Here is a 25,492-nt window from a genome sequence, read left to right as displayed (position 1 = left end):
TCATTGAACGAAAAGTAAACTTGCACTTGAACAGTTAAACTTGGAGAAACTTTTCTCTCTCTCTCTGCTCCAGAATGAATCAGACCTGCTCCGCGGGCGTGGGAGGCGGTGGGGTCGTGTATTTCGGACTCTGGGTGTGTCCGCCGTAACTCGGGACCCTCCAAAGAGCCCCAGGCTCCACGCCCAGCGCATTCTTTTCTCTGGGCGGTGGCAGTCTCGGGATGAGGATATAAAGAAGCGAGGAGCAGGTGCCGGCACACCATTGGCTTCGTGCAGGCTGAGGAACAAGATGCAATCCAGCTTCACCAGCAGCACCTCGCGTCAGACCCTGGGATCCCGGAGCTTGACCGGGACCCCCTCACGCATGCGTGGAAGCAGTATGTCCGGCTTCGGCCAGGGCAGCATGTCCAGCAGTCGAGTCTCCAGCTACGGCATGGGCTCGTCCCTGGGCGCCGGCCTGGGAATGAGCTCCGGCCTGATGTCCGCATCCGGCGGCGGGTTCAGCGGCGGGTTCGGCGGCGCGGGCGGCTTCAGCATGTCCTCCTCCTCCTCCTCCTCCTCCGCCGTGACCAACGAGAAAGAGACCATGCAGTCGCTGAACGACCGGCTGGCGGCGTACCTGGAGAAGGTGCGCTCCCTGGAGAAGTCCAACGCCGAACTGGAGCTTCAGATCCGGGAGTTTTACCAACAGGCCGGTCCCGCCAACCGCGACTACAGCGAGTACTGGGCCACCATCAACAACCTCCGCGAAAAGGTAAGAGCACGGGAATAAACAGCTGACACCTCCTCCCCAGGGTGTGTGTGCGTGTGTGTGTGGGAGGGGAAGATGCTCAGGGTGGGAGGATGATGGCCATTTCTACATGATGGGTAGAAAGAGCCCATTCGGCCGATTGAGTGTGTTTCGCCATTACAGTCTGGCTGATCAATTGCCCCTTCCAAATGCACCTTTGCAAAGTTACAGAGGCCATTGAACCCTCCGGGAGATGTCTTTGCACGACGGGTGCCCCCCCACCTCAACAATTATCAATACCGTTCAGAGAGTGTCTGCCTGGTGTCAGTGGTCACATCACCAGGAGTAGTGATCCGCACCGGCTGCTCATAGGACCGTCCACCACCTGTCCCCATGGCTTCCCGTGAGCACGGTCAGTGTTAGTGGGGTGGGTAGAGGGGAAGGCGGGTTAAGAACCCTGCCCAAGGGTGACCCACGGGCGAGCGGAGGGAAGAGGCGCCTCGCCGCCCATGAGATCCTCCCGTTCGTGGGTACCCAACCTGACCGCCGCCGCCTCAGCCGTCCGCCTCGTCTCCGTCCTAAGTGGCCGTCCCTTTGTTGTGAGGCTGTGCCCTCTGCAGAGGGGAGAAGGTTAGGTGCGAGGGAAGGCTGGTGGAGAATGGGAGAAGGCCGGGGCAGGGGTTAAAGATTGACTCTGTTTCTCACTCGGCCATCGAGACGCGCCATTTGCGGATTTGACCAACACCAGGGTGTCGGGGGTGGGGCGGGGGGCTGTTGGCAAGTGTCACCGCGCTTCCGGCGCCCACGAAGCGTGTCCTCAGTTTCCGTCTGCGGGTCGTGGGAGGGGGAGAGCGGGAGCACCCGCAAAAAGCCCAGGGGGAAAAGAGGATCGAATGCGAAAGGAGGACGGGCGGAGTGCGGGAGAGAGAGGGAGGGAAGGTGGAGAGGGCCCAGGGAAGGGCAGGATGGAGGAGAGAGCGGCTGGTGGAGAGGGCAGAGGGAAGGGCTGTCGTGTTTAGAGGGTGGAGGGAAGGGCAGTGTGGAGAAGAAAGGAGGGCGGAGGGGCAGGTGGAAAGGGCGCGGGGATCGGCAGGGTGGAGGAGTGAGGGGTTGGTGGAGGAAGACGTAGCCCTGAGGTAGGTGGGGGCTGGGAGGAGAGAGGTTGGAATTGAGGGTCAGGGTTTAACCTTGGACACCGAAAGCGAGCGGGACAGTGCGCCTGTGTTTTCCCACGCACCCTTGCTCCACCCAGTCCATGTTCACCGCCTGTCTCCCACAGATCAACGAATTGATCCTCACCAACTCCGGAATCATGCTCCAGGTGGACAACTCCAAACTGGCGGCGGAAGACTTCAGGACCAAGTTAGTACCGAGCCGGCCGATGCGAGTATTGAGGTCCAACTGACCGGGTCCGCCTCCTCCGCCCCTCCCTCTTCTACTGGAGGGCGGACAATGGGCCGAATTAGTCCTCCAGGTCGTCGTCTGCTTCTCGGGAAGTTTTACGGCGACTGGCAGACAAGCAGGAGGTCCAGTACCGCCACCTACTGGGCTGGAGCATGGGGCAAAGAAACTGGAAATGGACACACCGTATTCTTCCCCCCCCCCCCAGCCCCGCTAAAAAAAACCCTCAAATCTGCAGAGTGTGTTGTGTGGCTAAAAATGACATAGACTATTGTTAACATATAGGGTTGACTGTATCTCCCTCCACAGATGATGCTTGTGGTTTTTTTTGGCTCCAGAATTTAACATCTTCCTTGCTTTTCTAACATAGTATGCAGCGAATTCTGGAGTTCGGCCTGTAATGAGTTAACAGGAGTTAATCTCCTCTCAAACCTCCGACTTGGTTTCTAACCCTGTCCCCGATTGGATCCAATAGTCACCGTCCAGTCTTCTGGGGCAAATGTTCGTTCTTCATCCAAGTGCAGGGGTGGAGAACCAGATAGTAAATGAGGGTTCATCTCCCATCTAATAGGACCTTCCTCTGTTCTTAAACCGTACCCTCTGGTCCTAGATTCCCACACTACACGAAACATCCTCTCTACATCCACTCGGCGTCCTCTGGTCCGAGACTCCCCCACTGCAGGAAACATCCTCTCCACATCCACTCCATCTGTGTCCTCTGGACCTAGATTACCCCACTATAGGAAACACCCTCTCCACATCCACTCTACTTGTGTCCTCTGATCCTAGACTCCCCCACTATAGGAAACACCCTCTCCACATCCACTCTACTTCTGTCCTCTGGTCCTAGACTCCCCCACTATAGGAAACATCCACTCCATATCCACTCTATCTGTGCATTCTGGTCCTAGACTTCCCCACTATAGGAAACATCTTATCCGCATCCACTCTATCTGTGCCCTCTGGTCCTAGACTCCCCCACTATAGGAAACACCCTCTCCACATCCACTCTACTTGTGTCCTCTGGTCCTAGACTCCGCCACTATAAGAAACATCCTCTCCACATCCACTCTATCTGTGCCCTCTGGTCCTAGACTTCCCCACTATAGGAAACATCCTCTCCACATCCACTCTATCTGTGCCCTCTGGTCCTAGACTCCCCCACTATAGGAAACACCCTCTCCACATCCACTCTATCTGTGCCCTCTGGTCCTAGACTCCCCCACTATAGGAAACATCCTCTCCACCTCCACTCTATCTGTGCCCTCTGGTCCTAGACTTCCCCACTATAGGAAACATCCTTTCCACATTCTTTCACCGTTCGTTGTGTCTCAATGAGGTCAGCCCTCATTCTTCTGAATTCCAGCGAGTACAGGTTCAGATATCTTGTACACTTTGGGGGCATGAAATGCCTTACGACTTCAGCCCTGGCCACCGATGACCAGAATCTCCTGCTCTCTCCCCATCTCGATAGGTTTGAAACTGAGTTGACCATCAGGATGTCCGTTGAGAACGATATCAACGGTCTGCGCATGATGTTGGACAACCTGACCCTCGAGAGGAGTCAGCTGGAGACAGATATCGAGAACCTGAAAGAGGAGCTCATTTACATCAGGAATAACCATGAAGATGTAAGCTATGGGCGTCACCGCCCGAACATTGTGAGTTGTCTCTGTTCCGTGTCACTGCTGGGAGTCGGAGGCTGACATCGCTGAGTTTTTTTTCCCCTTCCTGCAGGAACTCAGGAGCCTGAGGTCTCAGATGTCTGGGAACGTCTCTGTCGATGTCAAAGATGAAGACTCCGTGGACTTGCTCAAGATTCTGGGAGACATTCGGGCGAAACATGAAGCCATGGTCAACCAGCACAAGGCAGAGACCGCCGAATGGTACAAACAGGAGGTAAGTGGATACTTATTCCGAGATTCAGTGCAGAACAGGCCCCGCCGGCCCCGTCGAGCCTCACGGACGAGCGACCCACCTGTTCCCGAGTCCAGGTGAACACAGGGGTCAGAAACAGGCCATTCGGCCCATGGCGTGTCTGCTCCCCCAATTCACCATGGCCGATCCCATTTTCCTCTCCGCAGGCCTGTCTTCGGGATACGGGAGGGAACCGGAGAAGTGAGAGATCGTGGGCAGGGCGAGCAGACGCCTTAGAGCCACCATTAGAATTGAACTCCCCAGTCTGACGTCCCCCGCCCCCCCCCACGCCACATGATGTAATAGCGCCTTCTCCACCGTCACGGTGTCCTTCCATCCCGATCTCTAAACCGTCACTCGATAAGTTCACGATATTTATAAACTTGCTTAGCAACAACTTGACCCTCTGCATGGTGGCAGTTTTGATCAGCGCTGGCTCAGCCATTGGTGAACTGAGCCCCTCTCTTCTCGCCACTAGAATCGGGTAAGGTCCGGGGTTCCGGGGGACGGTGAGGCATGAGGCCGGCCGCTATCCTCACCAGGTTTAGTCTGCCTAAACCGAATCTCTGGCGTGTGGGTGGTGTAGGGATCAACTGGGTATCATGAACGGGGTGTGCCATAGGGTATAAATACTTCCTTGGGGCCCGGCTCCCCCACAGGGGCATAGGCAGCTCACCACAGTCCTCTGCCTTCGCCCAGACTTCCCAGTGCGCATCCCATTTCTTTTCTTCCTCGCCCGGGGATGAGGTCTTTGGAGCCTTTTTCTGGAGCTTCTGAACTTTGAACTGTTTCAGATTGCGAGCAAGCAACAAGAGATGACCGTCAACGCGGGTGCCATCGACGGGGAGAAATCCAAGCTCACGGAGCTGAGGCGCAGCTGTCAGGGGCTGGAAACCGAGCTGAGCACACTGCAGAGTATTGTGAGTGACCCGTCGGGCTGGGCTGACCGTGGTGGGGTGGGGTGTTAGGGGAGGGGCCACCCAGCTACTGATTGATTGATTATTCCCATAGGGTAACGTGTAGTCCCTGAGTCCGACTCTGTCTTCGGACGGACCCTGGTGAACAAACCCCTTCCCCCCTCCCCCCCCCTACCAGTGGGTAGGCTGATGCCGGTGATGTGTTGGGCAGTTGTGACGACTTGCTGTGGGACCACGGAGCATTTCCTGCACCAGGCCGTTTTGAGTCTGGTGGCCCTGGCGAAACCTCCTCCCCGATGGGAGTGGGACAGACAGTCCGTGAGCACGGTGGGTGGGATCCATCAAGGTGTTACCGGCCCCTTTTTCCAGACCCTTTCTGTATGTGGATGGCGGGTCGGCTGGGGCCGGTGCAGTGTCGGGTAATTTTGACGACCCATGACAGACCCCATTGTGGAGTCTTCCTGTGCGCTTCCCGGTCATCCCTGTACCCATCGGTGAGGCAGTGTGTTAGATTGCGCTCTGCCGCGCGTCTGTCGAAGGACGGCAGCTGGAGAGAGTGCGGCCCGGTCACTGGAAACCCCAACCCCCCCTCACCGTCCGCTCCTTGCCCGCAGATCGCCTCTCTGGAGAGAAACCTGGACGAGGTTGATATGCGCTTCGGCGGAGAGAGGGACAAGCTGCAGACGACCATCAACGGGCTGGAAGCGGAGCTGGGGGGGATCCGCGCCAAACTCGTGACGATGAGCGGGGAGTACCAGCAGCTCCTGAACATAAAGAGCAGACTGGAGGCGGAAATTGAGACCTATCGCCGGCTGCTGGGCGGCTTCGGGTAAGCAACTGGCCAGACGACACTCGAACCTGAATACAACCCAGTCATAGAACGTAGAACAGTACAGGCCCTTCGGCCCACAATGTCCTGCCGTGATTCTAACCTTCTGTAAGATGAATCTAAACCTTCCCTCCTACATAGCCTCCGTTTTCCTATCATCCCTTTGCCTATCTTCAAGTAAAGTCACGTCATTTTTTATTGTCTTTTGACCATAACTGCTGGTACAGTACACAGTAAAAACGGGACAACGATTTTCAGGACCATGGTGCAACATGAAACAATGCAAAAACCAGACTGAACTACGTAGAAACAACACAGAAAAAAACTAAACTGGACTATAGACCTACCCAGGACTGCATAAAGTGCACAAAACAGTGCAGGCATGACAATAAATAATAAACAAGACACCAGGCACAGTAGAGGGCAGCAAGATGTTGTCAGTCCAGGCTCTGGATATTGGGGCGTCTTTGAGATTATTCAGTGCCCTAAATGTATATGCCTCTCCCTCCATCGTTGTAGGGTGCTCCAAACGCCTACCGCTCAGTCAAAAAGAAACCCTACCTCTGACAACCCTCCCATACTTTCCTCCCCTTAAAAGTGTGACCCCTCATGTTACCACTTCTGCCCTGAGTAGAGTCTCCGTTGTTGACAGGGAACTGAAATAATACAATCGAATAGATGAAAAGCTGTACGTCACAAAGACTGATTTAAAAATGTACAATATGCAAAAGGGGGCGAACCGTGCAAATGTTTAGAAAAGGTAAATTAATACCGAGAACATGAGTTGCTGAGACCTTCAAAATGAGTCCTGTAGGTTGTGGAAGATTTGCAGTTCAGAGTTGGGGCGAGTGAATTATTCACACCGCTTCAGGAGCCTGATGGTTGAGAGGTAATAACTGTTCCTGAACCTGGTGGTGTGGGGCCTGAGGCTCCAGTACCTCCTACCTGATGGTTGAGGGGTAATAACTGTCCCTGAACCTGGTGGTGTGGGACCTGAGGCTCCTGTACCTCCTTCCTGATGGTTGAGAGGTAATAACTGTTCCTGAAGCTGGTGGTGTGGGACCTGACTGTCCTGTATCTCCTGTCAGATGGCAGCAATGGGAAGAGAGCACGGTGCAGGTGGTGGGGGTCCCTGATGATGGATGCTACTGTCTTCCTTGTAGATATGCTCAATGGTGGGGTGGGCTTTGCCTGGGATGCGATGTGAGTTGTGTGCTAAGGTTCTGAGGCAGGCAATGTTTCACTTGAAGTTGCTACCTCCTCCCACCCCCAGCCGTTCCCGCAGTGCAAGGTCACACTCTGTCCCCGTTGTTTTTCAGGAGCCAGTCTTCTAGCCAGGCGTCAAGCTCATCAACTGTTACGAAGACGGAGATCAAGGAGGAAAGAAGTGAGTAGGCCGTTTTATCATGGCTGCGCGATGCAGTCGGGCTGAGAAGGTTTGGTAAAGCGCTCAAAATGCTGTTGGAGCTCAGCAGGTCAGGCGGCGTCCGTGGTGAGGAATAAATGGACAATGAACCCTTGTACGCTACCTCACCATTTTTCTCCCCGCTTACACTAATTTAATTTTATTGATATATTTCATATTGTAATTGTTGGTCTGTGGTATACTGCTTGTTCATCTGCTGCAGAACAAGAGACTTCACGGCAATATCTTCACCGGAGATATTCAACCTGATTCTGAATCTGGGCTGAAGCCCAACATCGGGACTCGCTGGGTCCCTCCAGAATTCCGTCTGCGTTGCTGAAGATGGAGTGTCATCTAAGGCCCAGGAGCTGCCAGTCGGCACTGAACCCAACGTAGGAATGCCTTGTGGACCCCCGCTCCTGAATTTTAAAACCACAGAAACATTGAAAACCCAAAGCACAATACAAGCCCTCCAGCCCACAAAGCTTTGCCAAACATGTTCTTACCTCAGGAATTACCGAGGGTTACCCATAGCCCTCTATTTTTCTGAGCTCCATGTACCTATCCAGGAGTCTCTTGAAAGACCCTATCGTATCCGCCTCCACCACAGTTGCCGGCAGCCCATTCCACGCACTCACCACTCTCTGCATAAAAAACTTACCCCTGATATCTCCACTGTACGTACCCCCCCAGCACCTTAAAACTGTGCCCTCTCGTGTTAGCCATTTCGCCCTGGGAAAAAGCCTCTGAGTATCCACACGATCATCTTGTACACCTCTATCAGGTCACCTCTCATCCTCCGTCGCTCCAAGAAGAAAAGGCCGAGTTTACTCAACCTATTCTCATAAGGCATGCTCCCCAATCCAGGCAACATCCTTGTAAATCTCCTCTGCTCCCTTTCTATGGCTTCCACATCCTTCCTGCACTGAGGCGACCAGAACTGAGCACAGTACTCCGAGTGGGGTCTGACGAGGGTCCTACATAGCTGTGACGTTCCCTAGGGGTTTACTCCGGAAGCCTTCCCCATGAGTGGGTGTAGCCACAAGGCAGCAGGAGGTTTGAGATCACAGTTTTCCTTCTAGATGAACTGCCAACCACGGGTGCTGTGCCCCTTCTGACCAGAGCGACTGTTTTTAATGGCGCCAGTTACCCGTTTTTGCCCCTTCTCCTGTCAGTAGAAACTGTTCCACTGGGCTCAGTAGCAACAGTTATCTTGGTTATCTGAGGCTATTTGAGACGCACACCGTTGCTAGCAATTAATAGGAAATGGGAACTTGTCCCCATTACCACCCCCCAGCTTTAACAAGCTTAAGTGTGTCCTTGTACACACATCACTGAAAGGTGGGTGACAAATCAGTGCTGAACATTCTGGACTGAATCTCAAAATACTCCGGACCATGGACACTTTGGACAGGGAATGAGGGGCTGGAACGTTCGGCATCCCTGAGCTCATGCGGTGACCGGTCCCACTTGAGAAGTGTTGGTTGGAACAGGCGGTCTTTCATAGGGGATTGGTCGGACCGTACTCCAGATATGGTCAGCAGCTCTGGGTCCGATGTCTGAGAACGGATTTGTTGGCATTGCAGGGGATCGCAAGAAAGATCCCTGGAATGAAAAGGTGAATGAATGGAGAGCCTTTGATGGGTCTGAGACTGAACTAGCTGGAATTTAGAAGAATTAGGGCAGATCTCATTGGCATTACCAACTATTGAAAGGCCAAGATAGATAGATAGATAGATAGATAGATAGATAGATAGATAGATAGATAGATAGATAGATAGATAGATAGATAGATAGATAGATAGATAGATAGATACTTTATTCATCCCCATGGGGAAATTCAACTTTTTTTCCAATGTCCCATACACTTGTTGTCGCAAAACTAATTACATACAATACTTAACTCAGTGAAGAATATGATATGCATCTAAATCACTATCTCAAAAGGCATTAATAATAGCTTTTAAAAAGTTCTTAAGTCCTGGCGGTAGAATTGTAAAGCCTAATGACATTGGGGAGTATTGACCTCTTCATCCTGTCTGAGGAGCATTGCATCGATAGTAACCTGTCGCTGAAACTGCTTCTCTGTCTCTGGATGGTGCTATGTAGAGGATGTTCAGAGTTATCCATAATTGACCGTAGCCTACTCAGCTAGGGTGCACTTGGATAGGATGTTCCTATAGTGGGGGAGTCTAGGACCAGAGGACACAGATAGTGTGGATGTGGAGAAGGTGTTTCCTATAGTGGGAGAGTCTAGGACCAGAGGACATACATAGAGTGGATGTAGAGAGGATGTTTCCTATAGTGGGGGAGTCTAGGACCAGAGGACATACATAGAGTGGATGTGGAGAGGATGTTTCCTATAGTGGGGGAGTCTGGGACCATAGATAGTGTGGATGTGGAGAGGATGTTTCCTATAGTGGGGGAGTCTAGGACCAGAGAACACAGATCGAGTGGAGTGGACAGTATGTTTCCTGTAGCGGGGGAGTCTAGGATCAGAGGACACAGATAGAGTGGATGTGGAGAGGATGTTTCCTGTAGTGGGGGAGTCTCGGACCAGAGGATACAGCCTCAGAATACAAGAACGTATCTTTGGAATAGGGAAGAGGAGAAATTTCTTCAGCCGGAGAGTGGTGAGTCTGTGGATTTCTTTGCAACAGACAACTGCAGCTGCTGAGTCATTTGGTACATTTAAGGTCATAAATCATGATGGAATGGCAGAGCAGACTCGATGGGCCGGAAGACACAGATCTGCTCCTATGTCTTATGGTCTTGTGACTGCTGATTGGTGACTGTATCAGTCGACCGTCCAATGAAATCTCTGACTAACTATTTTCATTTCAGAGCCCGTTGTCTCGACCAAGACCAAGACGATCACTGTTGTGGAGAAGATTGTGGATGGGCAGGTGGTGTCTACTCATATGGAGGAGCAGAGCTAATCAAGAGAGGGCCTTGGGAATCAGCGGGGAGACCACCTTCGTGCACCATTTAACACAAGATATCCAGTGATTTTTTTCTGCTTTCTGTATCTCTGAGAGGTGAATAAAGGCTTTTGGAACCGGCCACCATGAGGAGTCTGTCCTGTACTCCAACACTGTTTTCAAACGATCACTGACCCCGTCTCTCGGCTGAATCCTTGTGAGGTTATATAGTCATTGAACACGGCAGCAGTCCCTTCAGCCCATCTAGTTCCTTCCAGAGTATTAATCTGCCTAGTTCCACCGACCTGCACCAGGCCTCCATATCCCTCCCATCCACGCACCCATCCAAACTCCTCTTAACCGTTACAATCGAAAATTCATCCGCCGCTTGAGCCGGGCAGCTCCTTCCACACTCTCACCACCCCGCCTCTGGAGTGAAAAAGATCCCCTCACCCGCCCCCCCCCCCCCATGTTCCCCTGAGAAAACCACCTTTCACCTTTCACCTTTCAAAATCCCACCTCAATCTCCTCCACTCCAGGGAATAAATCCTCACCGATTCAACCTGCAACTCAGATCTTCAAGTCCCCGCAACATCCTTGTCATTTTTCTCTGCACTCTCTCAATCTTACTGATATCTTTCCTGTAGGTCGGAGACCATTAATGCACCCAGGACTCCAGATTAGGCCTCGCCAATGCCTGAGTCAACTTGACATCCCATCTCCTGTCCTCAGTAATTTGATTTATGAAGGCCAATGTGCCAAATGCTTTAAGGTTCAAGTTTCTTTTCGTATCATTTACTGTGTCAATGTGGACAAAATATTTGTTACTCTGGATCTGAAGCAGAACAGGGAACAACACTCTAAATATAAATACATACGATAGCTTCTATACACAGGTTGATTGTATACATAGAACATAGAACATAGAATAGTACAGCACAGTACAGGCCCTTCGGCCCACAATGTTGTGCCGACCCTCAAACCCTGCCTCCCATATAGAACCTCCTCACCTTAAATTCCTCCATATACCTGTCTAGTAGTCTCTTAAATTTCACTAGTGTATCTACCTCCACCACTGACTCAGGCAGTGCATTCCACGCACCGACCACACTCTGAGTAAAAACCTTCCTCGAATATCCTCCTTGAACTTCCCTCCCCTTACCTTAAAGCAATGTCTTCTTGTACTGAGCAGTGGTGCCCTTGGGAAGAGGCGCTGGCTGTCCACTCTATCTATTCCTCTTAATATCTTGTACACCTCTATCATGTCTCCTCTCATCCTCCTTCTCTCCAAAGAGTAAAGCCCCAGCTCCCTTAATCTCTGATCATACTCTATACTTTCTAAACCAGGTAGCATCTTGGTAAATCTCCTCTGTACCCTTTCCAATGCTTCCGCATCCTTCCTATAGAGAGATGACCAGAACTGGACACAGTACTCCAAGTGTGGCCTAACTAGAGTACTATAGAACTGCATCATTATATCGCGTCTCTTAAACTCTATCCCTCGACTTATGAAAGCTAACACCCCATAAGCCTTCTTAACTACCCTATCTACCTGTGAGGCAACTTTCATGGATCTGTGGACGTGTACCCCCAGATCCCTCTGCTCCTTCACACTACCAAGTATCCTGCCATTTACTTTGTCCTCTATCTTGGAGTTTCTCCTTCCAAAGTGAACCACCTCACACTCCTCCGGGGTGAACTCCATCTGCCACTTCTCGGCCCACTTCTGCATCCTTTCAATGTCTCTCAGCAACAATCGACAATTCTCTACACTATCCACCACACCACCAACATTTCTGTCGTCTGCAAACTTGCCAACTCACCCTTTTACCCCCACATCCAGGTCGTTAATAAAAATCACGGAAAGTAGAGTTTCCAGTATCGATCCTTGTGGGACAGCACTAATCACAAACCTGCAATGTGAATGTACTCCCTCCATCATGACCCTCTACCTTCTGCAGGCAAGCCTATTCTGAATCAACCTGGACAAACTTCCCTCCCATACCTTCTGACTTTCTGAATAAGCCTACCATGTGGAACCTTGTCAAATGCCTTACTAAAATCCATGTAGATCACATCCACTGCACTACCCTCATCTATATGCCTGGTCATTTCCCCAAAGAACTCTATCAGCCTTGTTAGACACAATCTGCCCTTCACAAAGCCATGTTGACTGTCCCTGATCAGACCATGATTCTCTAAATGCCCTTAGATTCTATCTCTAAGAATCTTTTCCAACAGCTTTCCCACCACAGACATAAGGCTCACTGGTCTATAATTACCCAGACTATTCCTACTACCTTTTTTGAACAAGGAGACAACTTTCGCCTCCCTCCAATCCTCCAGTACCATTCCCGTGTACAACGAGGACATAAAGATCCTAGCCAGAGGCTCCCCCGTCTCTTCCCTCTCCTCGTGGAGCAGCCTGGGGAATATTCCTTCAGGCCCTGGGGACATATCCTTCCTAATGTATTTTCACAATTCCAACAGCTCCTCTCCCTTAATATCAACATCCTCCAGAACATCAACCTCACTCATATTGTTCTCACCATCATCAAGTTCCCTCTCTTGGGTGAATATCGAAGAGAAATATTGATTGTGGACCTCGCTCAGTTTCACAGCCTCCAGGCACATCTTCCAACTTTTATCTCTAATCGAACCTATCTTCACTGCTGTTACCCTTTTGTTCTTCACGTAATTGAAGAATGGCTTGGGGTTTTCCTTTACCCTACTCGCCAAGGCCTTCTCATGCCCCCTTCTTGCTCTTCTCAGCCCCTTCTTAAGCTCCTTTCTTGCTACCCAATATTCCTCAATCGACCCATCTGATCCTTGCTCCCTAAACCTCATGTATGCTGCCTTTTTCCACCTGACAAGATTTTCCACTTCACTCGTCACCCATGGTTCCTTCACCCTACCATTCTTTATCTTCCTCACCGGGACAAATTTACCCCTAACATCCTGCTAGAGATTCTTAAACTTCGACAACATGTCCAGAGAACATTTCCCTGAAAAAAACATCATCCCAATTCACACCCGCAAGTTCTAGCCTTAAAGCCTCATAATTTGCCTTTCCCCAATTAAAAATTTACCTGTCCTCTCTGATTCTACCCTTTTCCATGATAATGCTAAAGGCCAGGGAGCTGTTGTCACTGTCCCCCAGATGCTCACCCACTGAGAGATCTGTGACCTGACCCGGTTCGTTACCTAATACAAGATCTAGTATGGCATTCGCCCTAGTCGGCCTGTCAACATACTGTGACAGGAATCCGTCCTGGACACACTTAACATACTCTGCCCCGTCTAATCCATAGGAACTAATCAAGTGCCAATCAATATTAGAGAAGTTAAAGTGACCCATGATAACAACCCTGTTATTTTTGCGCCTTTCCAAAATCTGCCTCGCAATCTGCTCCTCGGTATCCCTGCTGCTACCAGGGGGCATATAGAATACCCCCAATTGAGTAACTGCTCCCTTCCTGTTCCTGACTTCCACCCATACTGACTCAAAAGAGGATCCTGCTATATTACCCACCCTTTCTGCAGCCTGTCATAGTATCCCTGACCAGTAATGCCGCACCTCCTCCCCATTCCCCTCCCCCCCCATCCCTTTTAAAGCTCTGAAATCCGGGAATATTGAAAATCCATTCCTGCCCTGGTGCCAGCCAAGTCTCCGTAATGGCCACTGCATCATAATTCCATGTATGTATCCAAGCTCTCAGTTCATCACCTTTGTTCCTGATGCTTCTTGCATTGAAGTACACGCACTTTAACCCTTCTACCTTACTACCTTTACACCCTTTATTCTGCTTCTCTTTCCTCAAAGCCTCTCTATATGTTAGATCTGGCTTTACTCCATGTACTACTTTCACTGCTCTATCGCTCCTGGTACCAACCCCCTTGCAAATTAGTTTAAACCCTCCCGAACCATATGCTCCCCGTCGAGTTCAGGTGCAACCCATCCAATCTGTACAGGTCCCACCTTCCCCAGAAGAGATCCCAATGATTCAAAAATCTCAAACCCTGCCCCCTGCACCAACTCCTCAGCCACGCATTCAACTGCCATCTCCTCCAATTCTTCCCATCACTATCACGTAGCACTGGCAGCAATCCTGAGAAGGCCACCCTTGAGTTCCTGTTCTTCAGACTTCTGCCTAGTTCCTGAAACTCACACTTCAGGACCTCATCCCTCTTCATGCCTATGTTGTTGGTCCCAACATGTATCACGACTTCTGGTTGCTTTCCCTCTCGTATCAGGATGTCATGCGCCCGGTCAGAGACATCCTGGACCCTGGCACCCGGGAGGCTATATGGGTGTGGGTGTCCTTCTCACGTCCACAAAATCTCCTGTCTTCTCCCCCGAGTATGGAGTCCCCAAAGACGACAGCTCTCCTCTTCTCCGTCCAACCTTGCTGCATCACAGGGTCAGACTCAGTGCCAGAGGCCCTGCCACCGTGTCTCACACCTGGTCAGTCGTCCTCACCAACAGTATCCAGGACAGTAAACTTATTATTCAGGGGAATGGCTACGGGGGTGCTCTGCACTACCTGTCTACTCACCTTCGTTTTCTCCCCTCTGACTGTCACCCAACGACCTGCTTCCGGCAGCCAAAGTGTGACTATCTCCCTGTAGCTCTCATCTATGACTGCCTCTTGAGTCAAAGCCTCCAAGATCCACTCCTTCACTGACCCACTCACTCACTGGCCGCTTTCCACTTTGTGTGTCCATAAAGTGACGCTGGGCACAGGAGTGTCTGTACACAAGGTGGCTCTGACAGGAAATGACAAAGCAGTGGTGGTTGGGGGTGTGGAGTGGAGTGGGTTAGTGGATGGGGGTGTTGATAGCCTCACTGCTCGGGGAAAGTCACTGTGTTTGAGTCTGGGGGTCCCTGGCGTGGAGTTCTTGCAGCTCCTCTCTGAAGGCCGTATTATCGTTGTTGGTGGTGAGTCCCATCGGTGTCACGTCGGCAGTGAACTTGACAGTGTGATTACTGAGGGGTGAGCAGAGTGGACCGTGATGGGCTCAACCCCGGGGGGGGGGGGGCCGGTATCCCTGTTGAGGGTGATGGGGAGTGAGGGGCGGTCGTGCATCCTGGCCATCTTGAGGCCGGTCGGTCAGGAGGTCGAACACCCAGTGGCACAGGGGTGTGCTCAGACCCAGGGGCAGGAGCTTGTTCACCGAGGGTCTGTGGGACGACAGTGTCGAATGCCGAACTGAAACCCAGAAACAGCACTCTGACATCGGGGCCCCTTGTTCCCCAGGGGTGTCGGAGACAGGGGCCTGGCAGCTGCCGGTGGGCGGGCCTGTCGGTCGGCGTACTGGTGAGGGTCCAGTGCGGTGAATTTCTTTAGGCAGAGGGTGGTGAATCTGTGGAATTTGTTACCACAGGCAGCTGTGGAGACCGGGTCGTTGGGTGTACTTAAGGCAGAGGTTGACAGATTCTTTATTGGAGACGGGATCAATAGTTACGGCGAGAGGGTGGGGGACCGGGGCTCAGGAGGGGGAAGAAAGGGTTGTACACAATGTCCCCGTTGTACACGGGAATGGCACCGTAGGATTGGAAGGTGGCGAATGTTGTCCCCTTGTTCAAAAAAGGTAGTGGGGATACTCCGGGTAATTATAGACCAGTGAGCCTTATGTCTGTGGTGGGAAAGCTGTCGGAAAATATTCTTAGAGATAGGATTTACGGGCATTTAGAGAATCATGGTCTGATCAGGGACAGCCATGAGCTAACAGTGGACTCGGTGGGCCAAATGGCCTCATCCTGCTCCTTTGTCTTATGGTCATACGCTGTGACAGGAAAGGAGTTATTGGCCCTGAATAGACCATTACCAGCCCGTTCGAAGCCCCTCACGGTGACGGGCGTTTGCCCCCGGGTGTCGGCTGTTTCGCTCTGAGAGTGACGAGTGCTCTGGTACAGGGATGTTGGTGGCGGATTGGAAGAGTGTGGGGACAGCAGCCTGGACGAAGTGAAGGGATGTAGATGCCCGCGAAGACGGCGCTTTACGACCCTGCCGACCCCTGACGCCACCTTCAGGGAATAACGGACGGGCATTCCACTGGTGAATGCTCTCAGACTTGGAGGGGGGCCTTCCGAAAGCTGGGCTTCCCGTTGGGTGCAATTGGAACCCAACACCGGGAGCGCATCCAGTGTTCTGCCTGAGCACAGCCTGACGCTCCGGGATTCCATTTCCATCCGTACGGACAAGAAAATATGCAGATGCTGGAAATCCAGAGCAACAGACGCAAAACCCCGGAGGAACTCGGCAGACCGGGCAGCGTCTGTGGGAAAGAGTGAACAGTCGACGTTTCGGGCCGAGACCCTCCGTCAGGACTGGGGAGAGAGAGAGAGATGAGAAGTCAGAGCAGGAAGGTGGTGGTGGGGTGGGAGGCGTAAGTTCCAGATGACAGGTGAAACCGGGAGAGGAGAAGGTGAGTGGTGAAGTAAAGAGCTGGGAAGTCGATTGACGCAGGAGATAAAGGGCTGGAGGAGGGGGAATCTGATAGGAGAGGGTAGGAGACCATGAAGGAAAGGGGAGAGGGAGGAGCACAAGAAGGAGGAGTTGGGCGGGTAAGGAGATGAGGTGAGAGAGGGGAAAGGTGAACGAGGAGGGGTATTTCCGGAAGTTCGAGAAATCAATGTTCGTGGCATCAGGTTGGAGGCTACCCAGACTGAATATAAGATGCTGTTCCTCCGACCTGAGTGTGGCGCTCGTCGTGACAGTGGAGGTGGCTGTGGACTTCCATGTTGGACCAGGAACGGGAAGTGGAATTGAAGTGGGTGGCCACCGGGAAATCCTGCTTTTTCAATATTGTCCTCACCCGCATCTCCTCCATTTCACACACGTCTGCTCTCGACCCATCCCCCCGCCATCCTCAGCCAAACATCTCATCATTCCCACACCCCGCACTGCTCGGTTTTACCTCCTCCCCAACACCCACAAGCCTGACTGTCCTGGCAGACCCATAGTTTCGGCCTGCTCCTGCCCCACCGAACTTGTATCTGCCTACCTGGACTCCATGTGGTCAAGCATGGTTCAATTCCTCCCCACCAACATCCAGGATACATCCCACGCCCTCCACCTCTTCAATAACTTCCAGTCCCCTGTTCCCGACCGCTTCATTTTCACCATGGATGTCCCATCCTTACACACTTCTATTCCCCATCAAGAAGGCCTCAACGCCCCCCGCTACCTTCTTGACAAGTGACCTCACCAGTTCCCCGACACCACCACACTCCTCCGGTTGGCGGAACTGGTACTCACACCTAATAACCTCTCTTTTTGGCTCTTCCCACTTTCCTCAGACCAAGGGTGTAGCTATGTGCACTCACATGGGCCCCAGCTATGCCTGCCTCTTCGTGGGTTATGTGGAACAGTCTATGCTCCAAATCTATACTGGTACTGCTCCCCAACTTTTTCTTCGATACGTTGATGACTACATTGGTGCTGCTTCCTGCACCCATGCTGAGCTCGTCAATTTCATTGACTTTGCCTCGAACTTTCCCCCAGCCCTCAGATTCACTCGGTCCATCTCGGACACTTCTCTCCCCTTTCTCGATCCCTCGGTCTCCATCTCCGGAGACAGTCTGCCCACTGACATCTTCTATAAACCCACTGACTCTCATACCTACCTCGACTATAGCTCTTCCCACCCTGCCAAATACAAAAATGCTTTTCCCTATTCCCAGTTCCTCCGTCACCGCCGCATCTACTCCCAGCATGAGGATTTCCATTCCAGGACATCCCCTCCATTTCCCGCACCTCAGCCCTCGCCCCATCCTCCCGTCACCACAACTGGGACCGTGTTCCCCATGTCCTCACCTATCACCCCACCAGCCTCCGGATCCAGCATATTATCCTCCGCAACTTCCGCCACCTTCAACAGGACCCCACCACTAAGCACACCTTTCTCTATCCACCCCTCTCTGCTTTTCGCAGGGATCGTTCCCTCCGTGATTCCCTGGTCCACACGTCCCTCCCCACAGATCTCCCACCTGGTACTTATCCCTGCAAGTGTAAGTGCTACACCTCCTCTCTTACCACCATTCAGGGCCCCAAACAGTCCTTCCAGGTGGGGCAACACTTCACTTGTGAGTCTGTCGGGGTAATCTATTGCATCCGATGCTCCCGGTGCGGCCTCCTCTACATCGGTGAGACCCGACGCAGATTGGGGGACCGCTTCGTCGAGCACCTCCGCTCCGTCCGCCACAACAGACAGGATCTCCCAGTTGCCACTCACTTCAACTCTCCTCCACACTCTCACTCAGATATGTCCATACATGGCCTCCTCTACTGCCATGATGAGTCCAAACTCCGGTAGAAGGAGCAACACCTCATAGACCGGCTGGGTAGTCTCCAAGCCCCCTGGCATGAAAGTTGAATTCACAAACTTCTGGTAATTCCCTCCTCCTCCCTTCCCCCATCCCAGTTTCACCTTGCCTCCTCTTCCAGTTGCCTATCACTTCCCTCATGATTCTGCCTTCTTCTACTACTCCATAGTGCTTTCCCCTTACAGTCCTTCTTCACTTCTCCGGCCTATCCCCTCCCTGCTTCCCCTCCCCCACCGCTTGATCTTTCCTCTGATTGGTTTTTCACCTGTCACCTTCCAGCCTTCTCCATCCCACCCTCCCCCCACCTTCTTTACAGGGACCCTGCCCCCTCCCTCTTCAGTCCTGACGAAGGGTCTCGAACCGAAACGTTGACTGCTCCTTTCCACGGATGCTGCCCGACCGGCTGAGTTCCTCCGGCTTGTTGAACGTGTTTCTATGGCCTGTTTCCCGCGCTGTATGGCCCCGCTTATTGACTGCTCAGTCCCGTCTGGTCAACGTCCCGTCGTCACCCGTGACTTATGAAAACCTTACACGCTCTCCACGCCGGCACCAGCCTTCCCGGGTCCGGCAATTAAAGAGTAGGAAGGGGACGAGGAGATTCCTGACAGCGTGGAGGGGCGGAGGGATATTGGCATCCGCGTCCGGGGGGACCCTCAAAGTTGCCGCACAGTTTGGTAACGGTTGAGAGGACGTGTGGTACGTTGGCCTCTCATAGTCGCGGTGGGGGGGGGGGGAGGGGTGGGGGAGAGGCTTGAGCTCAAGAACGTCAAGGTGAGGATGAAGATCTATAAGACTCCGGTTAGACCGGCGTTGAGTTCGGTTTTGGTCACCACATTCCCGGAACGTCGTGGAGGTTTCAGAGAGAGAGAGAGAGAGAGAGGGTGCGGGGGGAGACTTGCCCGGATCAGAGAGCGTTCTGGATGAGGGCAGGTTGACTGATCTGGGGTTTTTAGAGTGAAAGAGGATGAGAGAGGCGTAGACCCGAGCAGAGGCAAAGATAGAGTGGGCAGCGCTCTCTCAGGCTGGGAATTACTAATCGGAGAGGGCATGATCTTAATGTGTTTGGGGGAAAGTATACGGGGGGAGGGGACTGTCAGAGGTAACTTTTTCTTTTACTCAGAGAATGGTGGGTGTGTGGAATTACTATAGAGAGGGCGAGATTTTAATGTGTTTGGGGGAAATGATGGGAGGTGGGATGTCAGAGGTAACTTTGTTTACACATAGAGCACAGGTAGAGTGGGCCCACACAGAGAGTGGTGGGAGTGCAGAACGCCCCGCCTGGGGCACAGTCGGATGAGGAGGCAACATTGTGGGTTGAACACCGCCATTGCTTTAAAGCTCTCAATGGGCCAGGACCGGAGCACACCACGGAATCATTTTTGTTTTATAATCCTGCTCGAGCTCCCAGGTCTTCCGCTGGTCCCTTAAATGTTAAACCATCTCCCTCCTGAAGATAATCAGCAGGCCTGCTGTTCCGAACTGCGCTCCTGAACTGTGGAATTCAATCCCTAAAACTATCAGGGAGGCGGATACACCGGCTCTAGGTGGAGACGAGAGGGGCACACAGGAGCGAGATACACCAGCTGGTTGAGTGACGTCACAGTAACAACCTTGCACTCAGCATCAGTAAGAGAGAAGAGCTGATTGTGGAGTTCAGGAAGGGTAAAACGAAGGAACACGGACCGATCATCGTGGATGGATCAGAAGTGGGGAGCGTGAGCAGTTTCAGGTTCCTGGGTGCCGAGGACTCCGAGGATCTAACCTGCTCCCAATATGTCGATGCAGCTGTAAAGGAGGAAAGGCAGTGGCGATCTTTCATTCAGAGTTTAAGGAGATTTGGTTCTGTACAACTGAAAACTTCTACAGATGTACTGTGGAGAGCGTTCAGACCCCATCTGCTCTGGTGGGGGGGAGGGGGTTGTGCGGTCTTCTACTGCAAAGGCCCTGAAGTAGATACAGAAAGTTGTAAAATTAGACAGCTCCTTCACAGGAAGTAGACTCTGTGCTATGCAAGACATCTTCAAGGAGCGATACCTCAGAAAAGCGGCATCCATCGTTAAGGACACCCGACATTTCCCCCTCCCCATTACAAGCACATGCCCTCTTCTCATTGTTACCATCAGGGAGGAGGTACAAGAGCCTAAAGACATACACTCAACGATTCAGGAACAGCTTCTTCCCCTCCGCCATCAGGGGTGAGGTAAATGAGCCTGAAGGCTCACACTCAACGATTCAGGAACAGCTTTTTCCCCTCCGCCATCAGGCGGGAGGTACAGGAGCCTGAAGGCACACACTCAACGATTCAGAAACAGCTTCTTCCCCTCCGCCATCAGGCGGGAGGTACAGGAGCCTGAAGGCACACACTCAACGATTCAGAAACAGCTTCTTCCCCTTTGCCATCAGGGAGGGGGTACAGGAGCCTGAAGACACACACTCAACGATTCAGGAACAGTTTCTTCCCCCCTGCCGTCAGATTACTGAATAGAGAATGAACCCACTAACACTACCTCACTATTTTTATTATTTCTGTTTTTACGCTTTTTTTAGTTTAACCACTTTATATATATATACTGTAATTCATTTCTTTATCTTTTCAATATTATCTTGTATTGGAACCTACTGCTGCCGCTAAGTTAAAAAAAAAAAGTTACGAACGTTGACCGACAGTAGCCTCACACTTTTACAATGACCGATGGCATTTCCCCTCTTTCCGATCGCTTTTTAACTTCCACTTTATTTTCAATCGTGGTCGTGATTATTTTCGTAAACAGAAACACTGCGCATTCAGAGCTCCGGCGCCGGGTCCTAATGTCCACTCCTCAGGTTAAGTAAGGTCTGGGGTTCCGCTTGGTCCTATGCTGAATCAAGTGGAGACAGGTTGAATAAGGGACTTCAGCATCCGCGAATTTTATAGCTTTTTATTTTTCTCTCAGCTCAAGTTGGTAGAAGCTGAGGTAGGGACACAGCCACTCAGACTCATTTCTCAATTGCAAGGAACTTTCGGGCTATTCTGGAGGTGTTTAGTATTGTGGCTTTCTGAAGATTTACATCGATATCACTGAGTGGCCCTCACTGTTTAATGTAATTGTGACTTTGGGATGATAGCAGTTGTAGATATTACTACTCGGACAATGTACACCCTGTTCATATTCCATCGTCTTTCAATTTCCTCTTTTAATTCAGTATATTGCTGGTGCTTTTCACTTACTGATTTCTGTACGTTGTGTGTGCTTGGAATGGCTATATCTATTAAATTAGTTCTTCCTGCTTGTTTATCCTGTAATATTATATCTGGACGGTTATTATAGATTGTCCTATCTGTAGTAAACGATCGGTCACAATATAATTTGTAAGACTCTGACTCTAAAACTGAATCAGGATTCTATTTATAGCAAGGTGTGCTGTCTTTAGTGAGTTTACATTTTAAGGCAAGATTCTTGCGAATGACGTCGGACACTTGATGGTGCCGGTGTACGTAATCAGATTGAGTTAAACTGCTACAGGATCCTGTAATCTGTCGGATCGTCTCCGGTTTCTCCTGGCATTTTCTACACTGGCCATCTTGAATTTGCTGGTCTTTTATGATGTACCTTTGACCATTTCTTGCACTAACCACCTCGCTCCTGCATTGGCTGAAGGAACCCTTCAGTTTCCGGGCAGAGGTCTCCAACACTGAGCAGAGGCTTTCGACGCGTCCTTGTCATCATCTTCTCCGCTCAGGTGGTGGAGATGTCTACCATGGAGGGTCATGCTCTTCCATTGGTGAACTTTCTCTCCAGAAGTGATCACGCCTTCATCTTCCATTTCAGTTTTGTGGTGTGTGAACATCATATCAGAATTGCGCATGCTCGCGTGGAGTGTTGAAGCCAGTTTTCGTTGATGAAAATATGTCCTCTGAAGATTTATCCGTCTGCTGTGTGTAGATTTTTAATACCTGTTGTTCCTCGCCCACCGTCCCAGGGAGTGTTAAACTACGGGCATTCGACTGTACATAATGATTTTTTTAAAAATCTGTCTTTGTCAAAAGCAATATCATTATTGCTGGAGGCATTGGTACTTGTGGTTCGTGCAGATCGGGACGCTGTGGCAGCGGCGGGGGCCGGGGAGCATTATGTGTTGGTCTCCCTGTGAATTCCCACCCCCCCCCCCTCCGAAAGTGTGTGTGTGTGCGGAGTGGGGTTACTACTATTAACCGTAGCTCCGGTTGAGGGAGCACCCATTCTCAGAAGAACTGTGTGGCGGGGTTGACCATGAACGTTGCGTCCCCGGCTGTCCGCGTAACACGCCAGTACGCGAGCCAGGGCTCATCGATACGGAGAACAAGCTGTTTCCCGTGCGGCGAGCTCCCCCTATCCACGCAGGAACGGCCGAGACCGATACAGCCTGCAAACCGCGGCATCGCAGGGGTGGCCCGTCAGCGGAGGATTGCCTTAGGGACTCCAGCTCCGGATTTTTCTCCTCAAGGGTTCACTCCCGAAGCCCTCCCCACGAGTGGGTTCAGCCGCAAGGCAGCGGGAGTTCTGAGATCAGTTTTCCTTCTCCTAACTGAGCTGCCAACCGCGGCAGACGAGCCCCATCTGCCCGGAGCGACTGGTTTAAACACACACACAGAGACAGAGACACACAGACAGACACACACACACACACACACACACACACACACACACACACACACACACACACACACACACACACACACACACACACAAAATGCTGGAGGAACTCAGCAGGTCAGGCAGCCTCTATGGAGGGGAATAAACTGACGCCGTTTCGGGCCGAGACTCCTCACCAGGACAAGAATGCACCTTCTGCATCTAACATTCACACTGAACGCATTAAGTAGTATTCTGCTGGCTTTGTGAAGAATCCACTGACAGTGTGAAATCTGTGCAGGGGGGTTTTTAAAAGTGGGGTAAAGGTCGCCGCGCAGGGACAATTCCCCCGCTCTCGACCTCGGCCAGTCCGGGTCCAGCGCTCCGAGTCGCCGTCACGAACCGAGTTCTGCGGTGCGTCACCGTGACATCTTCAGTGCCTCGCCATGACATTCCTCCTTCGTTCACCGCCGCCCCCACCTCCACCCCTCCACCCCCTCTCCACACCCTGCTCCTGGAGCTTTCGGGAATATGGTTGAACGAAAATTAAACTTGCACTTGAACAGTTAAACTTGAAGAAACTTTTCTCTCTCTCTCAGCTGCAGAAAGAATCAGACCTGCACCGCGGGCGTGGGAGGCGGTGGGGTCGTGTGTTTCGGACTCTGGGTGTGTCCGCCGTAACTCGGGACCCTCCAAAGAGCCCCAGGCTCCACGCCCAGCACATTGTTTTCTCTGGGCGGTGGCAGTCTCGGGATGAGGATATAAAGAAGCGAGGAGCAGGTGTCCGCACACCATTGCCTTCGTGCAGGCTGAGGAACAAGATGCAATCCAGCTTCACCAGCAGCACCTCGCGTCAGACCCTGGGATCCCGGAGCTTGACCGGGACCCCCTCACGCATGCGTGGAAGCAGTATGTCCGGCTTCGGCCAGGGCAGCATGTCCAGCAGTCGACTCTCCAGCTACGGCATGGGCTCGTCCCTGGGCGCCGGCCTGGGAATGAGCTCCGGCCTGATGTCCGCATCCGGCGGCGGGTTCAGCGGCGGGTTCGGCGGCGCAGGAGGCTTCAGCATGTCCTCCTCCTCCTCCTCCTCCTCCTCCGCCGTGACCAACGAGAAAGAGACCATGCAGTCGCTGAACGACCGGCTGGCGGCGTACCTGGAGAAGGTGCGCTCCCTGGAGAAGTCCAACGCCGAACTGGAGCTTCAGATCCGGAAGTTTTACCAACAGGCCGGTCCCGCCAACCGCGACTACAGCGAGTACTGGGCCACCATCAACAACCTCCGCGAAAAGGTAAGAGCCCGGGAATAAACAGCTGACACCTCCTCCCCAGGGTGTGTGTGTGTGTGTGTGTGTGTGTGGGAGGGGAAGATGGTCAGGATGGGAGGATGATGGCCATTTCTACATGATGGGTAGAAAGAGGCCATTCGGCCGATTGAGTGTGTTTCGCCATTACAGTCTGGCTAATCTATTGCCCCTTCCAAATGCACCTTTGCAAAGTTACAGAGGCCATTGAACCCTCCGGGAGATGTCTTTGCACGGCGGGTGCCCCCCCCCTCAACAATTATCAATACCGTTCAGAGAGTGTATGCCTGGTGTCAGTGGTCACATCACCAGGAGTTGTGATCCGCACCGGCTGCTCATAGGACCGTCCACCACCTGTCCCCATGGCTTCCCGTGAGCACGGTCAGTGTTGGTGGGGTGGGTAGAGGGGAAGGCGGGTTAGGAACCCTGCCCAAGGGTGACCCACGGGCGAGCGGAGGGAAGAGGCTCCTCGCCGCCCATGAGATCCTCCCGTTCGTGGGTACCCAACCTGACCGCCGCTGCCTCAGCCGTCCGCCTCGTCTCCGTCCTAAGTGGCCGTCCCTTTGTTGTGAGGCTGTGCCCTCTGCAGAGGGGAGAAGGTTAGGTGCGAGGGAAGGCTGGTGGAGAATGGGGGAAGGCCGGGGCAGGGGTTAAAGATTGACTCTGTTTCTCACTCGGCCAACGAGACGCGCCATTTGCGGATTTGACCAACACCAGGGTGTCGGGGGTGGGGCGGGGGGCTGTCGGCAAGTAACACCGCGCTTCCGGCGACCACGCAGCGTGTCCTCAGTTTCCGTCTGCGGGTCGTGCGAGGGGGAGAGCGGGAGGACCCGCAAAAAGCCCACGGGGCAAAGAGGATCGAATGCGAAAGGAGGACGGGCGGAGTGCGGGAGAGAGAGGGAGGGAAGGTGGAGAGGGCGCAGGGAAGGGCAGGATGGAGGAGAGAGGGGCTGGTGGAGAGGTCAGAGGGAACGGACGGTGGAGGAGAGAGCGGCTGGTGGAGAGGGCAGAGGGAAGGGCTGTCGTGTGTAGAGGGTGGAGGGAAGGGCAGGGTGGAGAAAAGAGGAGGGCGGAGGGGCAGGTGGAAAGGGCGCGGGTAACGGAAGGGTGGAGTAGTGAGGGGTTGGTGGAGGACGTAGCCCTGAGGTTG

The 25,492-nt window shown here is 52.5% G+C and overlaps 1 protein-coding gene across 1 annotated transcript in view; it reads left to right on the top strand.

Annotated features, from left to right (window-relative positions):
• Positions 1-271: 271 nt before the first annotated feature.
• Positions 272-25,492, top strand: part of LOC140741542 (keratin, type I cytoskeletal 19-like) — a 32,851-nt gene continuing 7,630 nt past the window's right edge. Inside the window, exons 1-5 of the mRNA XM_073071843.1 lie at positions 272-754; positions 2,010-2,092; positions 3,606-3,762; positions 3,869-4,030; positions 4,843-4,968. Coding sequence (XP_072927944.1) covers positions 290-754; positions 2,010-2,092; positions 3,606-3,762; positions 3,869-4,030; positions 4,843-4,968 — 993 coding nt within the window. The 5' untranslated portion in view covers positions 272-289. The remainder of the gene's footprint in view (positions 755-2,009; positions 2,093-3,605; positions 3,763-3,868; positions 4,031-4,842; positions 4,969-25,492) is intronic.

Source organism: Hemitrygon akajei, chromosome 18 (genome assembly GCF_048418815.1).
Source record: "Hemitrygon akajei chromosome 18, sHemAka1.3, whole genome shotgun sequence".
Classification (NCBI taxonomy): domain Eukaryota; kingdom Metazoa; phylum Chordata; class Chondrichthyes; order Myliobatiformes; family Dasyatidae; genus Hemitrygon; species Hemitrygon akajei.
This window is presented reverse-complemented; position numbering and strand designations above follow the sequence as displayed.